Here is a 24,045-nt window from a genome sequence, read left to right on the forward strand (position 1 = left end):
GTGCCAGGGGATTCCCGCTGGGCCCTCACAGCGGGAACATACATCTCACCGCGGGGGAAGCCCACCAGCCTTTAATGACGAGACGCATCAGTCTTCTTCTCAGGGCCCTGCATGACATGCCCAAGTGTCTTGGTCATGGTGGCATATCTAGGGCCATAGAATGCATATGGCGGGGGTGCTTTATAAAGCCCTGTGTGAGCCTGTGTTCAAGCTCAGCAGTGAGAGTATTAAAGATTGTTCAGCACAGTTGGTGCAGTTTGTTCGCCTCGCAGGAGGGTTTGGGATCTCATTTGCCTGCTCCCCACTTTACTCTATTATTGCTACTAAAAATGTCAATCTACATGAAATGAGGTCAGGTATTTTAATTTTGTAATTTCGAGTTCTCCCTGTGCTTGCGTGCCGTTTCAGATTCTACAGCTTCCTCCCACAATCCAAAATCATGCTTCTCAGGTTAATTGAAGACTCTAAATTGTCTTTAGATGTAAATAGCTGAAATATGTAACAACCACAATGCAGAGATCATACCGAATAAACTGAACATAAAAATGAAATACTATATTATATGTGAGTAAATCACAAAACCTCAGCTTGACACTTTTAAGGAACCTTGAGCACATCAGCGTGTGAACTCTGCCTGTTGTCCAAAAGGCATCAAACAGTTTTGTTTTTGTTGATGATGCCAGAGAGGCTTTCCAAAATTCCGAGATGACTCTCTGGATCATCTCCTTCCTTGTTTCGCTTAAGGAGGTCTTCACCACTGGAAGCGATCCATAGCTGAAGATTATGTAACAAGTGGTTTACTTGTAGAGCTAAAGCACATCTGAACATGAAGAGGAAGAGGAGGAGGATGGCACACAGTGAAGAAACCACGGACAAGTCCAGAGGTGGTTTTTGTATGAAAGCCTACCTCACATTCTTTGTCTCAGCCTTCCTTTCTCTTTTGTTTTTCATGTTTTCTGTGTGGAGAGCAAGCAGTGCTTCGCTTGCCTCAAGCCGAGCTAGATGTGAACAGCAGAGCCAGGCTGCCAAGTGATGAAAGACTCTGGCATCCAGGGACACCGTGGGCCTGGACCAAAAGCTCAGAGCAAGAGAGAAAACGCTCACTCTTAAACTTAATGCTTTTTTTCCTGCGCGTTCCTTCTTTGGCACAGCGTGTGTGTATGTGTCCTTTTTCCATCATTGGGTTGAGCGATTGCTGCTTTATCTTCTCCTTCTTTTTTTTTTGGGTGAGCGGTTGTACCAGAGGCTTGGAGCAAGACTTCCTCGTGGGAGACCAGTGGATGAGAGTAGTGAGGAGGAGGAGGGGCAGCAGCATGAGGAGGCCAAAAGGAGGCTATTGAGTTTTGGTGTGGGTGTGTGTATGTGTGGATTGTGGGGATGCAATTTGAACGTGGGTGAGCAATTCTTACATGCAAACGAACCATTAATCTGTCCCCAAGATGCATCTCTCAGACTTTAAAATTTTGGTGACCTCTATTCTAAACAATCGCAGTATAATGGGTGATTGATTTACAATCACAACTTGTCAACATTTATTTTAGGAATTGCTGTCTCTGGTGGTAAAAAAGAAAAAAAAAAAAGTCAAGGGAAATTTATTTATTTTATGTTTTCAGCGTGTTTGGGTTGAAAAATGTCAGTCTGAAGGTCAAGCAAACAGAGCCGTGTCATTTACTTTGTCCCAGCCGATTGACCTAACCAAGTTTAGTCTGCAGTTGGTCCTTGATTTGGTTTTGATTTGATTTGACATTTCTTTATCAGTCCCACACGGGGAAATTCCAGTATACAGAGAGAGAGAATGAGAAAGGTTGGTGTCATGCATGGCAGCCGAACTAATAGGTGGATCATCACAGTACAACAGAAAACATATCTGTCATATCATCAGAAAGACAAAAAATCTAAAGCACTATTCATTTGTTACCCAAGTCAATTCCTTCTACACTGAGCTGCTGTGCAATAGAAGACTTGGCTGGAAGTGGCAAAAGCTACAGCTTTGTTGGAATTTGCCAAAGGTTTGCATGCTTGAGCTTTATTCTGGTTTTGTGCCCACTGTGTGCTTGAGACAATGCCGAATTCAAACACACAGACACAATCCCCCAATTCCCAGGTCAGGCTATGAGCACCTTGCCGAGACTTTCTTAACGATTTCCTAACGTAATCCTGCATGGAAATGTGACGCAAGGTGTCAGCAACACCATCAAGATTACCTGTGTGCGTTTTTTTTTTTTTTAACAGTACAGCTTTTACAAATTATATCTAGGGGTGTAATCCTCCATCTTAGTGTTCTGTCTATTCATCACACTTCATTTTTCATTCCGGTGCAAAGAAGCCAAGGTGAGGAAACTGGAGGAAAGACTCACAGTGTTTATATACGAACGAGGACACACAATCAGAGTTGAGACTGGGAGGAGGAGTTGGATCAGAACACACCGTGTCTGCTTTTGTGTTCCCTCTGCTGGAGACGTCAACACCTATAGACACACACATACACACACACGCATTCAGTCTACGCCGTGTGAGTCATCTTGTCCGTTTCGGAACTCTCATTCCGTTCACTGCCTTCGGTCATGCACACATTCTATCTGTCTGTTTGTATTAGTCTTGGAAAAAATCCAAAATCAAATCAATCTCACATGTGAAGGCTGTGTGCGTTGGCGGTGCTGATGCTGATAGAGGGTCCGGACACTGTGCAGTATGTGGATGTGTGTGTTTCCTTGGGTGTGACTGGGCCTGTTTATGTGGTACCTTAAATTGGAGCCATGCTGCAGGGGATTAGGACTACGCTGGAACCAAACTTATTTTATTGTTGGTGCGCGAGTTTTCAGGACTCTGGAATCAGAAATCTGGGTAGCAGTAGCTTATCTGTAAGGACTTGCTCGGGCTTTGGGAGGAGACGGGCATATGTGTGATGTCTGGTTGTGTGTGGTGTGCAACAACATAACCAGTATAAAATGAAACAAAATAAAAAGAAATGGGAAAAACTGAAGGGACATCAATAATGTTTTTACTGTTCCTTATATACAAGAAAGTGAGAGCCACACTGAAAAGAGAAAAATATATATGAGGGGAAAAATCTGTTTGACTTCAATACGGCCTCATGCAAGTTAACATTCGTTTTGGTCTTTGTGTAATTTTTCCAACCCATGCTGTGAATGTTGACATGATGTGAACATCTAATTGTTTGTTTATTAGTTTGAGCAGACTGTTTAAACACGTCTATGGTCAAGTATGGACCAGCATGTTTTTGGAATGCAGTAGGAAGCCATAATACCATATATACATTTTTTTTTTCTTCAGATTTATTAAGCGGCATGAGGCTATAAAGTTACTTAAGCATTTAAATAGAGATCTTTCCCGTAGATATCTCACTTGTAGCACAAATAGAGTCAAGTAGAATCTTGAGGATAGAGCGAAAACAACTGAAATATCCTCGGAGGCGAAACATAATTAATCGCTCACCTACCGCAGTGAACTGGCTCCAGGCCAAAATTCCAAGTTTGGTGGTCTTAATGCAAACCTTCCACACGCTCGTGAGAGGAGCGTCACCCTCCCTAATCACTTCTGACAAGGTGTGAGGGAGACTTTATGTGAAGAGAAATAATTTGGCAAATGCTAAGTAGGCGTCTTCTGTGCACCTTTACTTTGTGAAAGCATAGCTTTGATGACTTGTAAGTTTTATATACGTGAATAGTTTTTAACCGATGCAATCAGACAAAAAAAAAGTTGATGCAACCATAGATGAAAGGTTCACATCTTCATTTTATTTGGAATTTATTCACATTGTGCATTAATAACATGAGAGTGGTGGTGCTTTGCATTGCAAGTAGTTACATTCAGTAACATTACTTTCCTACAGACATGATGTATGTTACATTTTCATAAAATATCACAGTCTGAGTTTGACTGGCTTTTTTTTGGTGGCAGCGATGAAGTAAAGCAGACAAAAAGTGTTTCTTTTTTTTATTGGTTGTTTGTTCTAGTAAATAGACAACATTTGGTTCGGATTCCTTTTAACTCATGTGGAGGTGCGCGTCAGATGGTCCAAAAAAAATTAATGCATAAATAATGAAATGTTCAAAAGGCTGAGAGGCAGCCAATAATCCCAGACTAAAAAGATCCCAGTGTAGTCCGCCATGTGTGGCGGATGTTTTCCACACACTGATCAGCCAGCTTGGTCACAGCTGTCCAAACCGCAGACCCCGGGAGAAGCGGAGAGGGGAGGCGGGGGAGGCAGCACTGCAGTGGGGCGGGGGTGGTGGGGCGGCAGGCTTGGCAAAGGTCAGACAGGCTGAGGCAGCCGGGAGTGTGGGAACTGTCCAGGAAGGCATGTGTGAAATGCTCTGAGATGAGGTATCATCTTACAGCCAAAACCACCTTAGGGAAAGTACGCTGTGCCTGCATGTGTAAGTATTTTTGCGCGTGTGTGTTTATGCCTTGTGTGTGCTCACATTTGAAGGGGGGGGCTACTTTTGGGAAATGACGCTAGGCGGGGAGGGGAAATGCCGTGAAAGATGAAAAGAAGAGGAAGTCGTTTTTATGAATGCTCAGAGACAAGCATTCACACTAAGACTGATGCGTGTCTTTGTGTATACACACACACACAAAACTACTACCCTAACCCTTAACCCTAACCCTACTTTGAAAGCCTAACCCTAGCTTGAAACCGTACTTTAAAATCCTAACCCTAGTTTTAAGCCCTACTTTGAAACCCTAACCCTAGTTTGAAACCCTACTTTAAAACCCTGACCCTAGTTTTAAATCCTTCTTTGAAACCCTAAACCCTAGTTTAAACCCTACTTTGAAACCCTAACCCTAGTTTTAAACCTTACTATGAAACGCTAACTCTAGTTTAAATCCTATGTTGAAACCCTAACCCTAGTTTTAAAACGAATTTGTAACCCTAACCGTAGCCCTAACTCTTACCCTACTTTGAAACCCTAACGTGTGTGTGTGTGTGTGTGCGCATAATTTATGACAACTGCCTAATGTCCTGGAAATTAGCGCAATTCCCTGTTATTATGGTTGCGGTTGGTGGTCACGTGCTGTGTGTGCTGTGATGTCTTTGTGTGTTGCAATGCAAATTCCTTCACATTACAGGGGAAGCGGTCTTCCCAGTGATCCATGTTTGTCTGCTGCAGAGGGACACTGATGGTTTTAATGTGACACAGACATCCTCAGTTGAACTTTTTGTGCACTCAAACTGGAGATAAGCGGTTTCCTTGCACACACACACTCAAACGCGCAAAGTGAGGTGACGCGTTCTGCTGCTGTCGTTGCCTCAACATGTTATCTTCCTCCTTCCTGATCCACCTGAGGCACACACCTCGCTTGTGTGGTTGTTCCATACACCATCCAAGCTTTCTTTGTGTATCTTATTGTCATAAAAGATAAGATACGTATGTCTCGCTAACCCCCACCTTTGTCTGCTCCTCCTGCTTCCATCTTTCTCATGGATGACCCTTTGAAGAAGTCTAATCCGCATTATTTGCTTTCCCAGGCTTGTGTTGGGTCCCGCTGTGAATTGACTGTGGAAAATATACTCCAGTCTGCCGGCCGCTCCCCGTGTCCTTGATTTATCCGAATAGGATGTGGCTGATGGGCGCACGTAAAGCAGTCTGAATGGTGAGTAAATATGATCTCTTTTTTCCTCTCTTTCAGTGCGACACTATGGCTGCCGGTCAAAACGCTTTATGTAGCCTGACGTGCATTCAGCGAGCGTTTCATTCAACTACGCTAGATTTCAAGTCTCCAAAGAGCACTTTGCTCACAATAGGGCCTCACTTCATGACACTAAATAACAATGGCAGCCACCACATTGTCTCTGTGGTGCATGTTGTTTCTGCACGTTTTAAACGGCTAAATAGTTCTAGTGCCAGGTAAGATGATTAGGTGGATGGGTGTGAGGTTTTTTTTTTTTTTTTAAGACAGAGAAAGGTAAGTCATCATGTGGATGAAAAAGGGAAGTTGGGTTGGAAAATACCATTAACCCAGTGCTTCTCAAATAGTGGGGCGCGCCCCCCAGGGGGGGCGCGGTGCTATTCCTGGGGGGGCGCGTGTGACCCTGGGGAACAGGCTTTTTTTTTTGGCAGTACTAGAATAAAGTGTAATTGCGGGTTTACTACAGCAGGGGGCAGTGGGGCTCTCATTGTTACTTCTGTCACGTTTGCGACAGTGCAACATTTTACAACTTACAAGACAAGTTAGGATAGTCACGGTGGGGAGGGGGGGCGCGAATAGATTTCTTCTTGCTAGGGGGGGGCGTAACAGAAAATAATTGAGAAGCACTGCATTAACCCAAGGGATGATCTCAGACTCCTTCACAAGACAATCCTGTTGGATGTAATAGTGGGTGTGTTCCTCGGACACATTCAGTGTTACGCTCTGGTCAGCATGCCTTAGTCACACAACAGCCGTCTGTGTTCGCCTGCCAAAGCCTCAGTTGGCTCGGCAATGTCACTGTGTGCCATTTTTTGTTCCCCCGGGTGCTTTCGGAGCTCCAGCCTGGCCTCTGCTCACTGTGTTTATGTCCTGCGTAATTGCAGACCTCAGCCTGAGCGGCAGGCCAGCGTCTGTCAAAATAGCTGTGTGTTCTCTTCAAGTGAGACCTCAATCATATCGACTCCTGTAGTCAGACCTCATCTCCCATAACCCCCTGCCTGGCGAGGCCGGTGCCCCCCCAGGCGGCCTGATTGGATCGCTGCGGAAGAACGGCGTGGAGTTTCACTGTGGCGGGCGCCTCTTGTCCACACGCACCCACACACACACACACACACAATCCAAACATCATTTTTCTCAGCTGCTGTGGGGCCCACGCTGGGTCCCACACCTTGAGTACGCAGCCGTGAAATGGGGCCCTGTGTGGGAGCTGTTGGCAAGCCCAGTGGAAACAGCAACAGCGTGCTGCTCGTTAGCGCCGATGACGCCAGCAAACCGGCCGTCTCCGGGGAGCGTACCGCACCGCCACTGCCAGACAATGAAACCTTCACACACATGATTCAATTTTGAATGTGACCTCAAACTGTACCACTTTGCTCTCGTTACAGCATCAGCAGTCATGACAACATCCGTCCGTCCGTTCGTCCGCCCGACCTACTGACCTTTCTCAGCCAGGGAGGCCTGGCCACATACTTGCGTTGACCTCGAGCACGTCGCTCCCCTCCCACCCGCTTTCTCCTCCCCTGTTGGGAGGCAAGGGCAGATCAAGGAGTGGGTGGGGTGATTCGTAGAAGAGCGTCAGGCGAGCATGAGGCGTGGGGGGAATTTTCGCAGCACTAAATCCCTTCACATCCACCCTGGAATCAGGGAATTGGGCAGCCCACACAAACACAGCCTCTGTGACACTACCGGAATGCTGGGCCTCCCTCTCCCCTTTTTTTTTTTTTTTCCAGGTAATTACCACAGTGGTCACGGTGCTCAGAAAAGAGAGCGTCACCCAGGGCGGCGCAATAGTGACAGGAGCTGAGGCAGCAGATTCGCTTTGTGCTGGAAAAACACACCACCTTTGGTCTTTGGTGGTTTTTGCCTGCCGACTTGAGTTATATGTTGTATCGGGAATAGCCAACATTCCCACAAAATGAAAATATTCTTCTTACTTCTCTACATACCCCAGAATCAGGCCAGATTTGAGGAATTGCACCATTTCCGATCAAACTCAGCAAAGGCCCATTTATCGAATATCTCAAAGATTATCTTGAACGATTATCCTGTGGTGCGAGACGCGTTCAGAGTGATTTTTTTTTCTATCCATGCTTGTAAAACGGTATGCGATAACCATCATAAATGTTAAATCCGTTTCATATTTACAATCTCAGATCTAGTTGTTTGACACCATTTCATCAATTGATTTTTTTCCAGATTATTCTTGAAACCTTACTTACTCTCAATACTAATTTGTAGTCTTATCTTCTTATATACATAGTGAAAAATAAGACACTAAGACCACATGCATGCGTCAATACGCTCCGATAAACATCATGATATGGTCAGAGGTGTCAAGTCAAGGGAATGTGTCGGACTCCTGGAGGGCCCTCCATCCTTCCTTCCTCCTTCCTCCTCTTCCTCCAGTGCTCCCCGGTGCTTGTAATTGAAAATGTATTTATTGCAGGCCTAGAGGCTGCTCTGGCAAGAGAGAAGAGGGAGGGAGGCGCTGCAGCTTATGAAGATGTGGCTGAGGTGAGGGCCGCAGGCTTTGGCTGCTCTCCAGCACCGCTCACTCGCTCACTCACTCACTCACTCACTCACTCACTCACTCACTCACTCACTCACTCACTCACTCACTCACTCACTCACTCACTCACTCACTCACTCACTCACTCACTCACTCACTCACTCACTCACTCACTCAAAAATGGTTTTTCTCTGGTCCCATCTGATTCCTATGCTTTCATTTTAATTATTATTTTAGAATTTAAAGCGCCAGAAAAACAGGTCAATCAGACAGAAGGTGTAACCGAATAGTGTGTCAATCATTTTGTCGTGCGCACGCATTCTCACGCACACTCTGGCTGCCAGCTGCCGCATACAACGTCATCTTGGCTGCGTTAATGTACTGCGGTTGACGAAAAAAACCTACGGAGTTAACTTCAGCCAGCATCAAAGAATTAACTCTGCATGTTTTTTTCTTTTCTTTGGCTTTTATGAGTAAGACTGAGGTGTCCCAATGAAATATCCACCCGGCATTACTTATCATTTGGAGAGAGAGTGACGCTTTACTTCCCGATTATCACTTCCATGAATCCTCCCGCTCACAGACATGGCGAGTGACACGCCGGCACTCATGGAATCTGTCAGCCGCAAACAAAAAATGAAAGTAGTGGAGTACCTTGACGGCACAATGGAGAGAAATAAGCCTCTGCAAATGTCTGATTGGTGGCTGGCCTTGAGGAAGCAGCTTGGCAGGCGGCTGCATGACAATTGGCCTTCTGAGATACTGTAAGATGGAGGGCCGTTTGCATTGTCTTCCTAGCAATTCTTTGACTTCCCTATGACCAATCCCGGTAACACAGTCATTTGGCACACCAAAGTGGGCCGCCTTGCGCTATTGAAGGGTCCTGCAAGCAAAAGATGTAATGCAGCTCATTCTGGGCCTGTGATCGCCGCATCGGCAATGGATTTGTATCCCGGCTACACTGAAAGGCCTGCTCAATTGGATGGAGCTTTAAAGTGAAGCAAGAAAGCTCTGGAAAATTGGCCCTCAAAGGCACATTTCAACTGGAAAGCCTTCCTTTTAAGCTGTCACTCCTTACTGCTCGAAAATCCTATTATGGTATCAACTTATTGTAATTAAAAGGCTGAGGAGATATGCGGGTAAAAACACCTCCATCTGACCATCTGAGAAACAAAGAGCCGTGTTGTTATCGTTGGCTGGCCAGTCAGATCGCCTTATTTGCGTTGACATGTGGGCTGTTGACGGACGCCAGCTCCGTCACTTCGCGGACGTTTCTCCATCCTTTTCATCACCACTTTTCTTTTAGATGTCACACAAACGAGAGCCTTAAAAAAAAAAAAAAAAAAAAAGAGAATCACCTCATCAAGTCTTGCACTGAAGTTCAAATACGCTTTGCTGGGAAATTGCTCCAGAAGCCCTCCTCCATATTCTGCGTTTTTTATGTGTAAGAGGATTGTGTCTCTTTCTTCTTCGCTCTCACCACAAAGAGCCTCTTTTGAAGGACTTGACAGCCGGAAGTTCTTAGATCTGTGCGGTCCTTTGGCCAGTCATGTGACCGCAAGCTTAACTAAACTGAAGAGGATGTCTGCTCAATCATTTATTAACTTTTTGACATGAAAATAATAGGAGCAATAAGATCAGGGCTTGTACTTAAGTATCTCTTAGATCTCCACGTCTTCTCTGTGGACCTGTCTTGAGTTACAAATGATGATGGTGCCGAGAGGGCCACGCTGGCGACGGTCGAATCTGCGGATATACCTCCAGCAGCTGTGCTTCAGACCCATCTCTCATCCTACAAGAACCTATCCATATTGACACTCAGCAGCTGTGTCGTAAATCACATTCGGGAATTGTTCTTTGGAGAAATGTCCAGATAATCTTCTTTTCAGGAGGTTCACATACGTACTACATTATGTGGAACTGAAAAGTGGAAGAAAATATGCTGATAGCATTTGTAGCCTTAACATCTTTCATACTTCGGGGAAGACTTTCTAGATGTCAAACTCAAGGCACGGGGCCAGATACGTCCCGCCACATCGATTTATGTGGCCCTCGAAGACAAATTTTGCATTGACTTTATGTCATTACTAAAATTACAAATTGTCTTTAAATTTTTACTAGTCTCTGATTTCAAAATTAATTCATCAGTTTGTTATGTAGCCATTACATCTGCTCCAGCCCAAAGCGCCTTGACAACTTCCATGACAATTGTAACTTTGGAAATCTCACACATGGTGGAATGCAGTCGTTTTCTGGAGTTTTTGAAGCATAGATGCCAGTAGTCCGTTGTAGTGTGCAAACAGATGCCCTGTCACTGACACGCACACTCGCAATCCAACACATACTTTCTCAATCTGCCTCTCACTCCCACATTACATGGACCCTGACTGGGAGGAAGTCAATCTTCACTTGCCCTAACATTCACTTGCGGATGGCCAACATCCAGCTGAGCTGCTGAACATGTCACAGTGTGGTAACAAGCTGATAGAGACACACATTAACTAGTTAATCATCATCAATCAAGTTTTGAGTCTCCCCCGTGTCTTGATTCATAATCTTATCCAGATATTTTCAACAAATATATATTCTTTGTGGGATGAGTTTGCAAAGTAAATTTCCTGCTGCAAGCAAGGTCCTTAAAGGCATTCTCGGAGGAGTCTGGTCTGGAGCAACCCTATCAAAAACCACACCAATGAAAGAGAAAAGCATCCAAATGTTATTTTATTTTATTTTACTATAGACTTATGAAGGTAGGCAGCTATGTACCATATTTCTACAGTGGTTACAGTAAATCTTAATCCTGGACCAGCATTAATACATGTTGATTTATTTTGTATTTATTTACAATGTACCTTATTTTCCTTATGACTGTTTTTATTAACAGGCTCTTATTTTACAAGGGCTATATATGTTAGCCTTCAGAACAGACAGTGTTCTATCTTTGAGTTTCCGCTGCATAGCGTACGACTGAATACCTCTGCCAATCCCCAACTATAGTTACATTAGAACTTAACTAAATTCCAATGCACATTACTTCGCCACTGAAAGCTCCTTCAACTGTTCATGATCAGGTCAGGCCACCTTTTACTAAGTTTATACTTAAATTGTAAGTTGGTTGCACAGCATTAAACATAGACGCATCTTTGTTGATTGCACTGATTTGTCAACCTTGTGAGTTCTGTTTAGGAGATTTTATAGTATATGCCTGATAAACCACCTCAGCATAAACACAAATATGCCCATCCCCACAAACACACACAAGGGCTGCTGTCTGCTTCTGGGAAAGCAAATAGAAGAAAATAAGAGGCGTGTTTGACTCACCTGTGGGCATGTGTGTGTTTGTGGTTTGTAGTGTGTGTGAGAACATTCTAATTCTGCATCTCCATGTGCAAAAAGTGTGCCGTGACTTTAGAGGCAAAAAGGGCCAATAAATAGAAGGATGCTGTTCACTCTTTTTGCAGGGAGGGAAGAAAGATGGTTGCCCATGAGGGGGTTTTGATGGTCCCTGACGGTGTTTGTGCTTTACGGGCCAGCAGCTGCCAGCAGCTGCTCCAGGTGCCTGTCAGCCTGAGCCACAAGGTTGGCCCGTGTGCTGTTGAGGCACTGCCTGCGTGTGCGGGTGTGCTTACGTTTGTGTGCGTAGCCATGCCAAACCACAAGGCTGCCTGGAAAACGAGCTAACACAAGTTGAGTGAGATGGCGGCTGGCTAGAATTTGAAATACGCCCCAAAACTGTACACCCGTTTATTGGCTTTTTATACGAGTGTATAGTCTGGCGTTGACCACCATCACAACCACCTAATTTGTGTTGTTGTTTAAGCAACCATTTATTGCAACATCTTGTCCCAGACTCAGGTCTGTTGTATTAGCACGCCATCCAAATGATCTTTGATGTGGTGTTGAGCTCATGCATGCGGTCTGACATTTTCCTGAATGGTTAAGTGTGTGTGGAGAGCCAACTGATTCAGACTTCCTCTGGCTGTGTGCGTGCGTGTGTGTGTTTGCACACGTGTGTGCACGTTGTGTGTTGTCCTCAGGGGTTTATCAAATGCAATACAGTGAGCCCCCATTTATCTCACCGGATATGTTCCAGACCAACATGCAATAGATGAAAACCTGTGATACGACTGACTGTATACACATTTTTTTTTTTAAATACGATATATACAGTGATGCCTGCATGCGAGTTCAACTTGTTTCTTGACAACTCAAAATACATGCAAATCATCGTTCTTTTTTGGAATCAATAGAAATGCCATTAATCCGTTCCAGCCTCCCACAAAAAACAAACAAAAATGTAAAATGTTTAATTGTTAAGCACTATTGTAATTTGTAAACATTTAGTAATAAGAATGAAATAGGATGCAAAGAAGTAAACCGGCTTACTTTGCCTTAATTCATACTGATCGGCGCAGGTACCCAGTAAACTGACATAATATTTTTTGTTCCTCCCAAATGATAAAGAATATATGCCTGAGTATTTTAGATATATGTTTTATATATGAATGTGTTGCAGTCCATTTCTAGGACACAGTAATGTGTTTGCATTGTTTGTTAAGTGAATTAGACTTGTTATTTTTTTAATTTAATACTCTAGTTTTGTTTGACAGAAAACCTTTGGTGGCAACAAAAAGGAGCCTTTCTTACACATTGTGGAAATGAAAAAACAACTCAAACAATTCTCCAAATAAAAGGCAACTAGTACTTGCTTCATTTTGTCACTTCTAGTTGAGGTTTGCTGTTAACAAATATTACAGAGAATTTCACAGACAAGCAAAAGATGCTCACTAGCAGTTTTCACTCCCTCACTGCCACTTAAAGGAAGTCTTTTGTCATACAATCTTTCTTTTGGTCTTTGTCATCTTTTTGCTTGTGGGAGCGGAAACAGGATGGTCCCACCTTTACAGAAAAAACACGCCTCTCTTTTTCCACGTTTAAGTGCCGGGAAATGAACACTGAATGAAGCTTAAATTTGTTTAAGCTAAGACTGGATGTGAATCCTAACAAAGCTTTTTATTTAGGTGTTTTTATTTTTATCAAATGGTATAAGTATGATACAGGATGTGTCGCAGCAGTGTAAATAGATATTTCAGAATCAGTTCTTCTCCAGACATTGATCAAAATCCAATAAGCATCAGGTATCTGTCGTTTGCAGTGCAATACAAAACAACCAAAGCACAATAACCACAACAACAACAAAAAACACTCCATTAAAACTAAACCATAACAAGCATAAACATTTAAATTTGATTCTAAAGCACTAAATAATAACTCAGTCCGCTCCAGGGGTCAAACTGTTGCCACCATAAAACTTTATTAGCTGTACGTGCAGTGTTCGGCATCCTTAACTGTCGTAGTGTAAAACAGAAGTTAATCACACCTACTAGTAAATTGTAAATACTCTACTACAATGAAACAGTCTTAACGTCAATGCCAAAGGCGTAATGAAAAGTTTTGCAACTGCGAGATGATCACATTTAACTGTCGTACAAGTGTATGGGGCCGTACAAGAGAGCATTGATTCTATTTTCCTTCATGAAGGCAACACCAGGCCTGCCAAATGTCAATTACTTGTATACGCAGACACAAACACACTCAGCCCTCACTGCGTCGATAACATCTTTAGTCACATGTATGTATTGTTATTGTGTTAAACCAAGGGTGTCAAACTATCTTTTTCCGCGGGCCGCATTGTAGTCATAGCTTCTTTCGGAGGGCCATTATGATTGACAACCCAGATAAATGTCTGAGCACCTGATATATACAGTAAAAGCTACAGAACAAACTGACAAATAACTCGTTTTCAAATCAGATGAGTAAAAACTGGTCAAATATAAAAAAAAAAAAAAAAAGATATTAAAAGCGAAGACAATTTGCAATTCTAGTAATGACACAGGAATTTGATGCACAATTTGTCTTTGCGGGCCACATAGAATGATGTGGCGGGCCGTATCTGGCCCCCGGGCCATGAGTTTGACACAGGTGTGTTAAACTATCAAGGCATATTTGCATAGTTTCATGTTACAAGACTTTTTTTTTTGTGGACGGACATGGAGGATGTACAAAGTGGTTCTACGCGACCGTAAAGATGCTGAGTGTAGAAAAGGCAAACTCCAGCTGCTCTGACACCCACCGAATGTCTTCTTTGATCCCAGTAGTAAACGCGTCTATTTGTGTCTCCTCCAAAAACGTCCAACGGGAAGCGCGAGCCGGTCGTCTGTCGAGGCGGTAAATATTCAGGATGTGGGTTTTTCTGGAGGAATTTCATCCGTGATGATACACTCGGCCACCGACTGTCTTTGTTTGTCATTAGCCTTTTCTTCCCTTTCATGTTGCTGTGGAGCTACTTCGAGTTAAAATACCTTAATGATAACACAATATTTTCATAATCTGTAAAAACAAACTAGAGCAGTCAGCGGAGCGTAGACCTCCACTAAAGCCAAATAATGATGACAGATAGTAGTGTAGATTCTTTTTTCAGAACTAAGCAGCTAATGTCAAAACCTGCAACTGCATGTATGTGCATGTTGTCGACACAGGCGTGCAAGAGCGTGGCACATCCCTCCCCGAGTCCTCCTCAGAAACCACAATGATAAGCACCTGGACTCCCGCACGCTGCCACTTAGCCCCAATTGGTGCTAAACTGGTCAATTGGAGCGGTGGCTAGCATTACTGCAGGGAAGTGGTGAATGAAGTCTTTTCACGACTGCATGCATCGAGATGAACAGATCCTTTATGGACACATGAGAGGATCACACACGCTGGGCAGAATGGAGGATGTAATACACTCGCACGTGTCTGGGCCACACACGGTGACCTGCGCCACATGTGCCCGTGTTCACCCCTCATCCTAACATCTAGCCTTGGTTCTCTCAATCCGGGCCACACTCCTCGCCGACTTTGATGCAGGCTTTATTTTGTAGCGTGTACAACAATAATCTTCTTCACCCCTCCAATAGAGCGAGCCGGGCGAAGAAAGGCCCTGCTCTCGACGCTTTACTTTATCTGGTGCCCCCAAAATGCTAGCCGGCCGCCCCTGAAAAGAGCCCAAATCCCTCTCGTATGCAACAAAACAACACTGTAGCCCTTTCAGTGTGCCGGCCTACATGGAAACAGTCCTTTCTGTCCTTGGCGGACTCTGTGTCGGTCTTTCCATTCGCTCCGCACACATGTTGACACTGTTTGTTGCGGGTTAAGATGCCCTCTATGGGGCATTGTTCCCCTTGTAGCTTCTCTCTCATTGAGTTTTTCCTGCCTCGCTTGCTGAGCTAGAGAGAAGCAAAATCACTGAAAGACCCCTGGATAGCAGTCAGCACTCCAGGGGGCCTTTCTACACGCAGAGCCCACGCCAAAGGACTTCATTGTGGGTCGCAGCAGGCAGCCAGAGAGGGCTGCGTGCTGGAAGTATTGTGCTGCTGCAGAGACCCACGTCACTCTCTGCAAAAAGGTCAAAGTTGAACCCCCACTTACTCACGGGTTGCTCTGTACCTGCCACGCTTGTCTTCTTCCTTTTCGTCCACGCAGGAACACAGACGCATAATTAAGACTCTTAACATTGAGAGGTAGCAGAGGGACTAATTCAATGCACTTTTTTACTAATGGCTAATACAATTAACTGAGGGACTAACGAGCAGAGCAGGTCACAAGCTCCCGTGTGCACTTTACCAGATGTCAGCACTTGAGCAGGATTAAAATCTAACAAAAACACCAAAAGAGCTTTGATGGCATCCCATCGTTGTTGATGTGGGCTTATGAATCACAAGTGTGTGTTTGCGTGTGTGTCTACAGGTGACCATGCGCAAGTAAGATAACTCAGATGGTGAAAGAGCTTGTCAAACATTTACATCTATGCTGAGCCAGAGATCCCCCCTATCTGCTTATCTGGACACCCTTGTGCATGGAGGGAATGCTGGCGGGTTCTCATGCCTCCATGCACCATCAGCATAAACACACAAGTATGACACAAGAACCCATTCAGAGGTCTTAAGAGTCCCTCATTGGTCTCTTCCATCTACAGTATACAGTACAGATAAGGTTTTGATTTGCAATCACGAGACAAATAATTCATACTTAGAAGATGTATCAAAAGTAGGTGTCTTTCCTTCTTTTGCCGGTATTGTTTAGAATATGTTCGTCTCCATTATCCAGACATGCTAAGGGAGCATAATTCCTTGTTGGACACAGGTTACATCATTGCTAAACTCCTCCTTTTTTGGAGTGATCCTCTCTTCTTTATTATGAACATTCCTGAGTGCACAAAGGCGGCTAATGTCACTATGGCAACCGTGCGGTGTTTAGCACGGAGGAGAGCCACCGGAGATGGGTCCTGTCAGCGGTGATGTACGAGTGTGACCTCACATTAACAGTACATGAGCCTCTTAAACCTTGACCCGCGTCCCCTCGCACCACTACAGTGGGCCCTTAGTCAACGCTGTCCCCTCTGCAAAATGCTCATTGTGTTGGGAAGGCCCATTGTGACTGTTGGGAGGGGGGGGGGCACCGCTAACTCATGTACATTCCCCCTGCTAACCTCCTGGCCATGTCCAGTGCCTGGGGCCAGTAGAGGGATCCCCCACGGGGGGCCACTTCCTTTCAAGCCTCCCTCCATGACCTTCCGAGCGTCCCGCTGCTAGAAATGTGTCGTCTCCTTTGGGTGTCTTCCATTTAGAGCCCATGATGCAACTATTTGTTGATATGATAATTTGATTAGATATCAGGATGGATGATGTGAAGTCAGCAGTACCCTGGAAGCCAATTTGTCATCTGCTCAGGAGCCCCAAATTGGAAAATTAATGCTGATACTACAAAAGCTTTCTTTATTTACACGATGGCCAAGCGCTAATATATGGTGAAGTTGAACGCATTTCTAGATTTTTATCAGTCGCATAAGTGGTGCGAAAATTTAGTTCAAAACTTCCAAAGTCAGCGTTCAACCCACTGAGCCACATAGCTGTGTTTCTTAATCAATCAAGCTTTCAAAGTCGACTAATCTCCAAGCAGTCACGATTTTTGACAGATGTCCCAAAATTGAGTTCAAGATTTCTGACTCTTTCCTGTTATGATTCTGGTTCTTTAGTTTTCTTCACTTTTGGTCACTAATAGTGATAACAGATTCAAAGCAGATTTATTCTTTGAGATTCTCTTTAAACTGACATCTCCACACCAGGAGTTTTGTTGATCTCCAAATCGTTTTCTCAACACATCCATCTGTTATATTTTATTTCTGAGCACAACTTTTGGCTACATCTGACTAATGGGCCTCTGAACTGAAGGTTGTTATTCTTATTAATACATGTGTGCACCTGCACATCGGAACCTACGATTCAATTAATGCAACCAAGGTCCGCGTTTCAAATGTGGCCTAATTTGCATCATAGAAAGCCGCCTCAATATTTGACCGTGACGGCCAGATGAAAAAAATTCTTCCCACTTGAAACAAGATGTACCCCTTTGAGGCTTCACGGTTTGTTCAATGCCATGAATACAAGCAGGGGGTGCTTAATTTTTTTTTTATTATATTCTATGCATTGTACTGTCAGCTGTCTATCACGACACAGAACAAGAAGTGAAAAAAAAAGTTCATGGCTGTATTTGAACAATACGGAATTATACAAGCCATTGTGAAGGATTTTGCAACTCTTACAATTTAGCGTACACAAGTCAACCCTGGTAACAACACCAGGGCCTGAAAACATATTGACTTGAATGACAACACCTCATCCTCCTTTTGGGACTGTGCAGCTTGTCAGCTTGGTGACCTCTGAGCAAGCTCGGAAGGCAGGTTTCATGTGACATTCAAGATTTTGCCATCTGTGACAATCCACCCACCCCCACATAACCACACTTACTCTCACTGAGTCCTGATGTATTTTTAGTGAACAAGTGCTCTGTGTCTAGACTCACTGTACTGGAAAGGTTGCTTTACTTTTGCTTGTTTGTTTGCTTTTGGTCTACGTCTCAGGGCTGACCGCACACGGCTGATAAAACGCCCTCAGTATTTTTTTTCTTTTCTTCCATTTTTTTGTCTGTGTGTTCATTTTTCACACATTGGCCATACAAAAATATATGTTTACCACCTTTACTTCTTTGTTAGACCCAAAACATCAGATGTTCAACTTCCATTCACAGGTCAAATTTTATTTATTAATAGGATTCTTCTTTTGTCAAGTTTTACAATTTCTTTTGCTTTACTTTCCATTTCTGAAATGATTTAGTATCAGCAGGTCTTATATACCTGTCATCAAATTCAGCATTGTTTTTTTTTTATTATTATTATCGTTAAAATCATAAGTTCCCACCTTTAAAGAAGAAAACTAACTGAAATTGTCAATAAAAGTACACTGAACACGTTAAATGATAAAAAATAATAATAATAATAATAATGATCATTTATTTTTGACTAACAAACCAGGATTTTCTTTTTGTTTGTTTAAAAACAATCAGATAGATGAATAGGTGGCGAGAATGCTGGATGACTGCTTTCACATCACTATTATTGGGGATGTGCTGCCACCTAGCGGGTACAAACTGCACGTCAAGCACATGAAATTGTTTTCCCCCTCAAATTGTGGTGCACGAGCGTCATCTAGAGGAAATTACTGAGCGGAAATGCACGATGTGTCAAGTTTTACTGTGCTTTATTGGTCAGAGGTTTTGTGCAGATGATGTCTGGGATTAGCTCTATAAATGTTTTGTTCTTTTCCTGCCAATAGTCAGCCATTCCTTCAAGCCAAAACTTTGTGCAGCTGTAATTTCAAACCTATTATTCCCATCTGTGCCATTTGGGATTCTCAAGAATCGGACAGACATTCACATCCTATACTTTTCAATCCACTCCACGACTGCGACTCTTGCTTTCCTGCCATGACAAACGGGAAAATTTGTTTGGGCGCTTTTCCAACATGAAGTGTTGCTTTATTTGCTTGCTTACTTTGGAATGATTGTGTTGGTAAATCAGAGAGCGATGCAACTATGACAACGTGATTATTGTTGTGATTATGCAGCTAGTTGACTCTTAGTAGTTCAATTGCTTTTTGGCACATGTTTCTTCCAGGAGTGGCCAAACTTTGGTGCTCATGTGGCACAATTGAAATTTAAAAGAGGCAGACAGGACAGGTTCTTGGTAAAGTACGTAAAAAAAAAAAAGAATTGTGTCAACTATTTGAAGACTCTTGATGATGAATCCCTGGATGGAGCAAGCTCCACGTGGCCCTGAGGCCAAAATTTGTCCAGCCCTATTTTAGACTTGTGGGTGTGTAGCAAGTGAGATGAAATAGAAACTATGAAACTAAAACAAATAGTGATGTGATATTTTAGCAGTGGTGTGCTTTTTTCCCCCCTTCTTTTTTGAAGTGACAAGCCATTGTAGCCCTCACCATGTGTGTTTGAGTTCTCACATTGTTTTTCAACGAACGTTTGCAATAAAGAGACGGAATTTTCATTTGTTTGTTGGACGAGGCTTTCTGGTTTTCCATGTTTTTGTTTTGCTTTGTATGTCTACGGTTCACCAAATACATCTTCTCAGGTTTCGGGGACGTCACGGCATGGAGAAAAACTTCCTGTTCGCCAAAGAAGGGGCAACCGCACTTGCAGCATTCTTTGATGACAGGTGGTTGTTATTAAATTGTGTGTTTGTGCATCATTGGCTGAAAATACACAACAAGAATTATGATTCCTGTTTTGGAGTATTTTCTGCTCCATAGTCTTGCCTAAGCAGTTTTCAGAGCGCATGAATGTGACGGAAGAAAGCATCCGCAGAAGAGGAAGGAGAAACGTGGCTTAACCTTCTGCTCATCTCTCCACTCTCAGAGTTCTGGTGTCAGAGAACAAAATCACTATGAATTAACTATGAATAATTGATTCCTATTATGAACATATTGAATATGTTCATTTATTTTGTTTCCAAAAAAATTGAAAAAATGATAAACAAGCGCTAATGAAAAACGAGGCAGCTTTGCAATTGACTATGCAAGTATGGCTTCTCTGTTCAGGCTGCTCAGTACAATCCTGTTTGGCTAAATCAACAATGAATTAAGTGAGCTGCATTTAACGTTGGTGTTGACCCATATGTAAAAATGGACTTTTCTAAAACTTGTATAACAGTGTAAAATTGTTGACTAAAAGGGTGCCTGTAAGGTAAAAAATTGTTTTATGTGGAGATACTATGTATAGAAAAAATATATATATATATGTATATTGTATGTCTATATTGTCATGCTGCTATTCATAGCTTGTTGGGTTTTTTTTTTTCTCTCTGCCAGTTCGTCTGGGACTAAATATCACTGTGACTGGTCCAAGAGGGATTCTTGACCCACAGATGCTACTGCACTTAAACAAGGAGGTGAGTACATGAACCTCACTTACTAACACAACAGAGACTTTGGAAACAAACACAGCTCACTCAATAATCAACGCCGGTACAAAGGTTTGTATTTGTTTAGGTATTTGTTTTTTGTCAGACCTGCAGGCTATATTATTGATTCATTACTAGTGAGACTATTTGTGAAGTGCGCCATGGTATTTCAAACTGACAGCACCTTTTTAATGAAGGAAAAGGCATTTGTGGATTAACGGATTAGGCTCTTTGGAACTCAGCAGAAGGATTTTTTTTCTTTTTATCATCATAGAAAGTCAAGGGTCGCTTTAGCTTTCCCAGTCGCCATCCTGCATAGAAGTAGGGCTCTTGAGTTAAAGTGTTGCTTTAGTCGTAATTCTGTCCCTTCTTTTCACCGCAAAGGCCGGCCTCTACAACATAGGAAGAAAGGGAGGACTTTTCTCTATGCGGATACTCTCAGTCAAAAGTGTGACCTCTGTACCATGACATTTCATCATCTAAACTTTATGCCAATTATTACTACACCACAACATGTGATTTTTATTGGAGTTTGCACACATTCACATAATGTGTTTTCATTTACAGAAATAACTTTATTTGTCTTATAAAACCATTATTTCATTTTGAGATCTGATTGTGTGGTATGTGGGCTTCCATACCTTTATACATAAAATCCTTAGTAGGTAGTCCATCCGCCATATTGGATGTGGCGGATCATACGATAACTTTTCAGTTTTCGTATATGGTGATATCATATGGAAAACGGAAAACTACTTTGGTAGCTACAATAATAATTATCACAACAATAATCAATCATTTTATTCGCAGGATTGGGGTATAAATATATTAGGTAGATGTGTCTATGGTTGATTTTTGGACTCCACGAGTTGGTCACGCCTACCAAGAGAAGTAGCCAATAGAAATAGACGTTGATCTCTGAGTTCCGCTCCGTAGACGCGCCCACTGTAATTGCCTCCGACAACCGTGCGAACGTGTCGGGGCTGTACGCATGGCACTGAGTTGTCACTCACAGCTTGTTCCTCGAGTCCGGTTTGACCAGTCGCCGTCCACACCAGGCAGCCATGTCGGAGGAGAGCGAGTTTGAGAAGACGCTCGCTTCAATTGGAGGTAAAGAAAGGATCTATTTGGTGAGCGATGTAGCAGAAAGGAATGATGAGGGAGGGAGCGATGCCGACGTCCTGCGGGAGTTCATCGACGATTTGTTCGGCGACCAAAGGCCCCTTCCAACCCTCTGTGCGGGCGAGCTCGGCCACGTCTGTCAAAAGGGCCACGGGGACAAGCCTCCCCAGGGGACCCCCGACGATATAAACTCGGGAGCCCGCCCGCATGGCACTCAGAGGACAATTGTCAAACAGACAAGCAGCTCCAGCCGGCGCAGAACCATCGATTGTCCCGCTATCATGTTCGTCTTCAGACAGAATTTCATCAGCAACCTGGGCTTAAAGGAGGTTCTCAAAGACGTCCGGGCGCGGACCAAAGGAGCCAGCAGCGCTGTGCCGGCCTTGATTGGATTAGTGCGCCTCAACTCGGGGGAGAGCGACGAGAGCCGCCGGTGCGTCCTTCAACTGGAGACGCTCATCCGCAAGGTGTTCCCGCAGCATCCGTCGGACGCGGTCTGGGTGGGCTCGTTCATCTCTGGTACTCCGGACAACGTACTCGACATCAAGAAGAACCTCTGTCGAGTCATAGCCTATTCTCAAACCGCAGGTATGCACCCATTAGTATGTTTTTGTCGTAATAGCGAGCATTAAACACGGCTTTTTAAAACAGAGAGGCGATGTTAAACGTCGTGGGACATGTAGAATGAAAATGAAAGTATCACCTCATTACAATTGCGGGTGCATTTTCTTATTAGGAATATTTTTAACAAGAAATGTATTTTTTTCCCCCAATGACGGCTGCTTTCTCTGTGTTGTAAGTGATAATGTTGATTGAACTTAAGGCCCGTCAGCCATAAATTCACGAATGAGTGCCAACACCCGGCAGACAAATGAAAGTAGGTCATAGCATGACATTCACAAGACCACTACTTCCCCCTAAGAAAAAAAGTCCAAGAACAAAAGGAGCTTTAATGGGATAATAAAACTTTAGAAATAATTTGCAAATTTGTTAAATGCTCATTAATTCTTTCCAGATATTACCCAGGATCACAGGAACCCGCTTTTGTGGCCTTTCCAGTGTTTGCTCAGGTCTAATAGAGGAGGGGCAGCCAACAGTCCCCCAACCAACAAGCGAAGAGGTTAGCAACATGTCAATGACAGGACTTGACCAACATGAACACTCCCACAGCAACACCATCTGTTTTGCAACCTTGATTCATTTGATCGCCGCGCTACTTTCACTTCTAAATTTATTCCATCTTAAACGCCATGGGAGAAAAGCAGGCTGCACCCACACCCAGTTTAGACAACATGCTGTTCATCCTGTGAGTTTCCTTTGTTCAAAGAGATGTGTGCATATTTTCACAACAATTCTCAGATGCTTTGATTCTCATTCAACCAACTTTACTGATCGAAGGTGGGCAATTCACTTACAGGTCCAAAATCACGTCAATAGGTAAACATTCAAGGGGGAAATCAAGTTAAAAAATAAAATCTTTCTGATAATAATGTTCTGTACCCCCACTAGTCAATATACTGATTCACATTGGGTACCATATCACAGCACCTTTTTTCTGTTGTTATTTTCTAGGTGACTCTAGAAGTGTAGATGAGAGCATCCCCTTGAAAAGTAATTACAAGTCTGCTGGACCTAATGAAGAATCAGTCACAACAGACGCTTGACCAAGAGCCCAATACTGTGAACAATAATGTTGGAACAAGCTGCTGTCAAGAGACATCGGTTTGTCTGGTGCTCAAGTTTCTCAGTCCTGAGCCAAACGGCTACAATGTAATACTGACATGCCTTATCATGACATTTAAATGCCACCTTGCATATGTGCACACTTTCAAGAAAGTACGATCAGTTATCATGCACAATTTTATTACTAGTTGAACAAAACTGCTGTTATGGAATTTGTGTTAAAGGTATTTGAGCTACTGATAGTCTCCAAAATTCATTATCAACAGTTATATTTTTGTTAAAAAGCCTCTCAGAATTGAATGACTGTCTTTTGTTTCACAGAATTATTATTTTTTAAACATACTGTGCCTTAAATTTGTGCTTTTGACAACTGTAGAAGTTAACAAATTTGTTCTAATGTTATAACTATTTATTAGACTTATAGATTCTGCATTACTATTTGAATAAAAAATGTCCACCATTTTGGCTGTGTCATCCAAGAGATTCATTTTTTTCCCATTCTAAGAACTGATGCTGGGAACTTAACATGTCTGAGTACTTTGTAACGAAGTGTAAACATGTCTGAGTACTTTGTAACCAAGTGTATCTGTTGCTAAGAGATCAAGGCCAAGTTCTTCTGCGGTCTGGAGGCCTGGGGCCCCACTTTTATATACTATATACATAATTTTCCATCCATCCATCCATTTTCGATACCACTTGGTGTCCATTGGAACATAAAACCTAA

The 24,045-nt window shown here is 43.2% G+C and overlaps 1 protein-coding gene across 4 annotated transcripts; it reads left to right on the forward strand.

The window, feature by feature from the left end:
* Positions 1-4,263: 4,263 nt before the first annotated feature.
* LOC133166574 (uncharacterized) lies at positions 4,264-23,783 on the forward strand. Of its 4 annotated transcripts, XM_061296568.1 has the most exons (7): positions 4,264-4,400; positions 5,495-5,619; positions 8,102-8,169; positions 19,689-19,772; positions 20,425-22,226; positions 22,654-22,758; positions 23,211-23,783. In XM_061296568.1, the coding sequence occupies exons 5-7, from the start codon at positions 21,581-21,583 to the stop codon at positions 23,300-23,302; spliced, it is 843 nt and encodes a 280-aa protein (XP_061152552.1). In that variant the 5' UTR covers positions 4,264-4,400; positions 5,495-5,619; positions 8,102-8,169; positions 19,689-19,772; positions 20,425-21,580; the 3' UTR covers positions 23,303-23,783. The 4 variants fall into 4 exon arrangements, with proteins under 4 accessions (XP_061152552.1, XP_061152554.1, XP_061152551.1 ...); XM_061296570.1 differs by lacking the exon at positions 8,102-8,169; XM_061296567.1 differs by lacking the exon at positions 4,264-4,400 and having other exon boundaries at positions 5,299-5,619.
* Positions 23,784-24,045: the final 262 nt, after the last annotated feature.

This window comes from Syngnathus typhle, linkage group LG14, assembly GCF_033458585.1.
Source record: "Syngnathus typhle isolate RoL2023-S1 ecotype Sweden linkage group LG14, RoL_Styp_1.0, whole genome shotgun sequence".
In the NCBI taxonomy this organism is placed as follows: domain Eukaryota; kingdom Metazoa; phylum Chordata; class Actinopteri; order Syngnathiformes; family Syngnathidae; genus Syngnathus; species Syngnathus typhle.

Coding starts and splice junctions, on each gene's coding strand:
- LOC133166574 (XM_061296568.1), top strand. CDS start 21,581: ATGTCGGAGGAGAGCGAGTTTGAGAAGACGCTCGCTTCAATTGGAGGT. Junction 22,227..22,653: donor AGCCTATTCTCAAACCGCAG/GTATGCACCCAT, acceptor AATTCTTTCCAG/ATATTACCCAGGATCACAGG. Junction 22,759..23,210: donor CCCAACCAACAAGCGAAGAG/GTTAGCAACATG, acceptor GTTATTTTCTAG/GTGACTCTAGAAGTGTAGAT.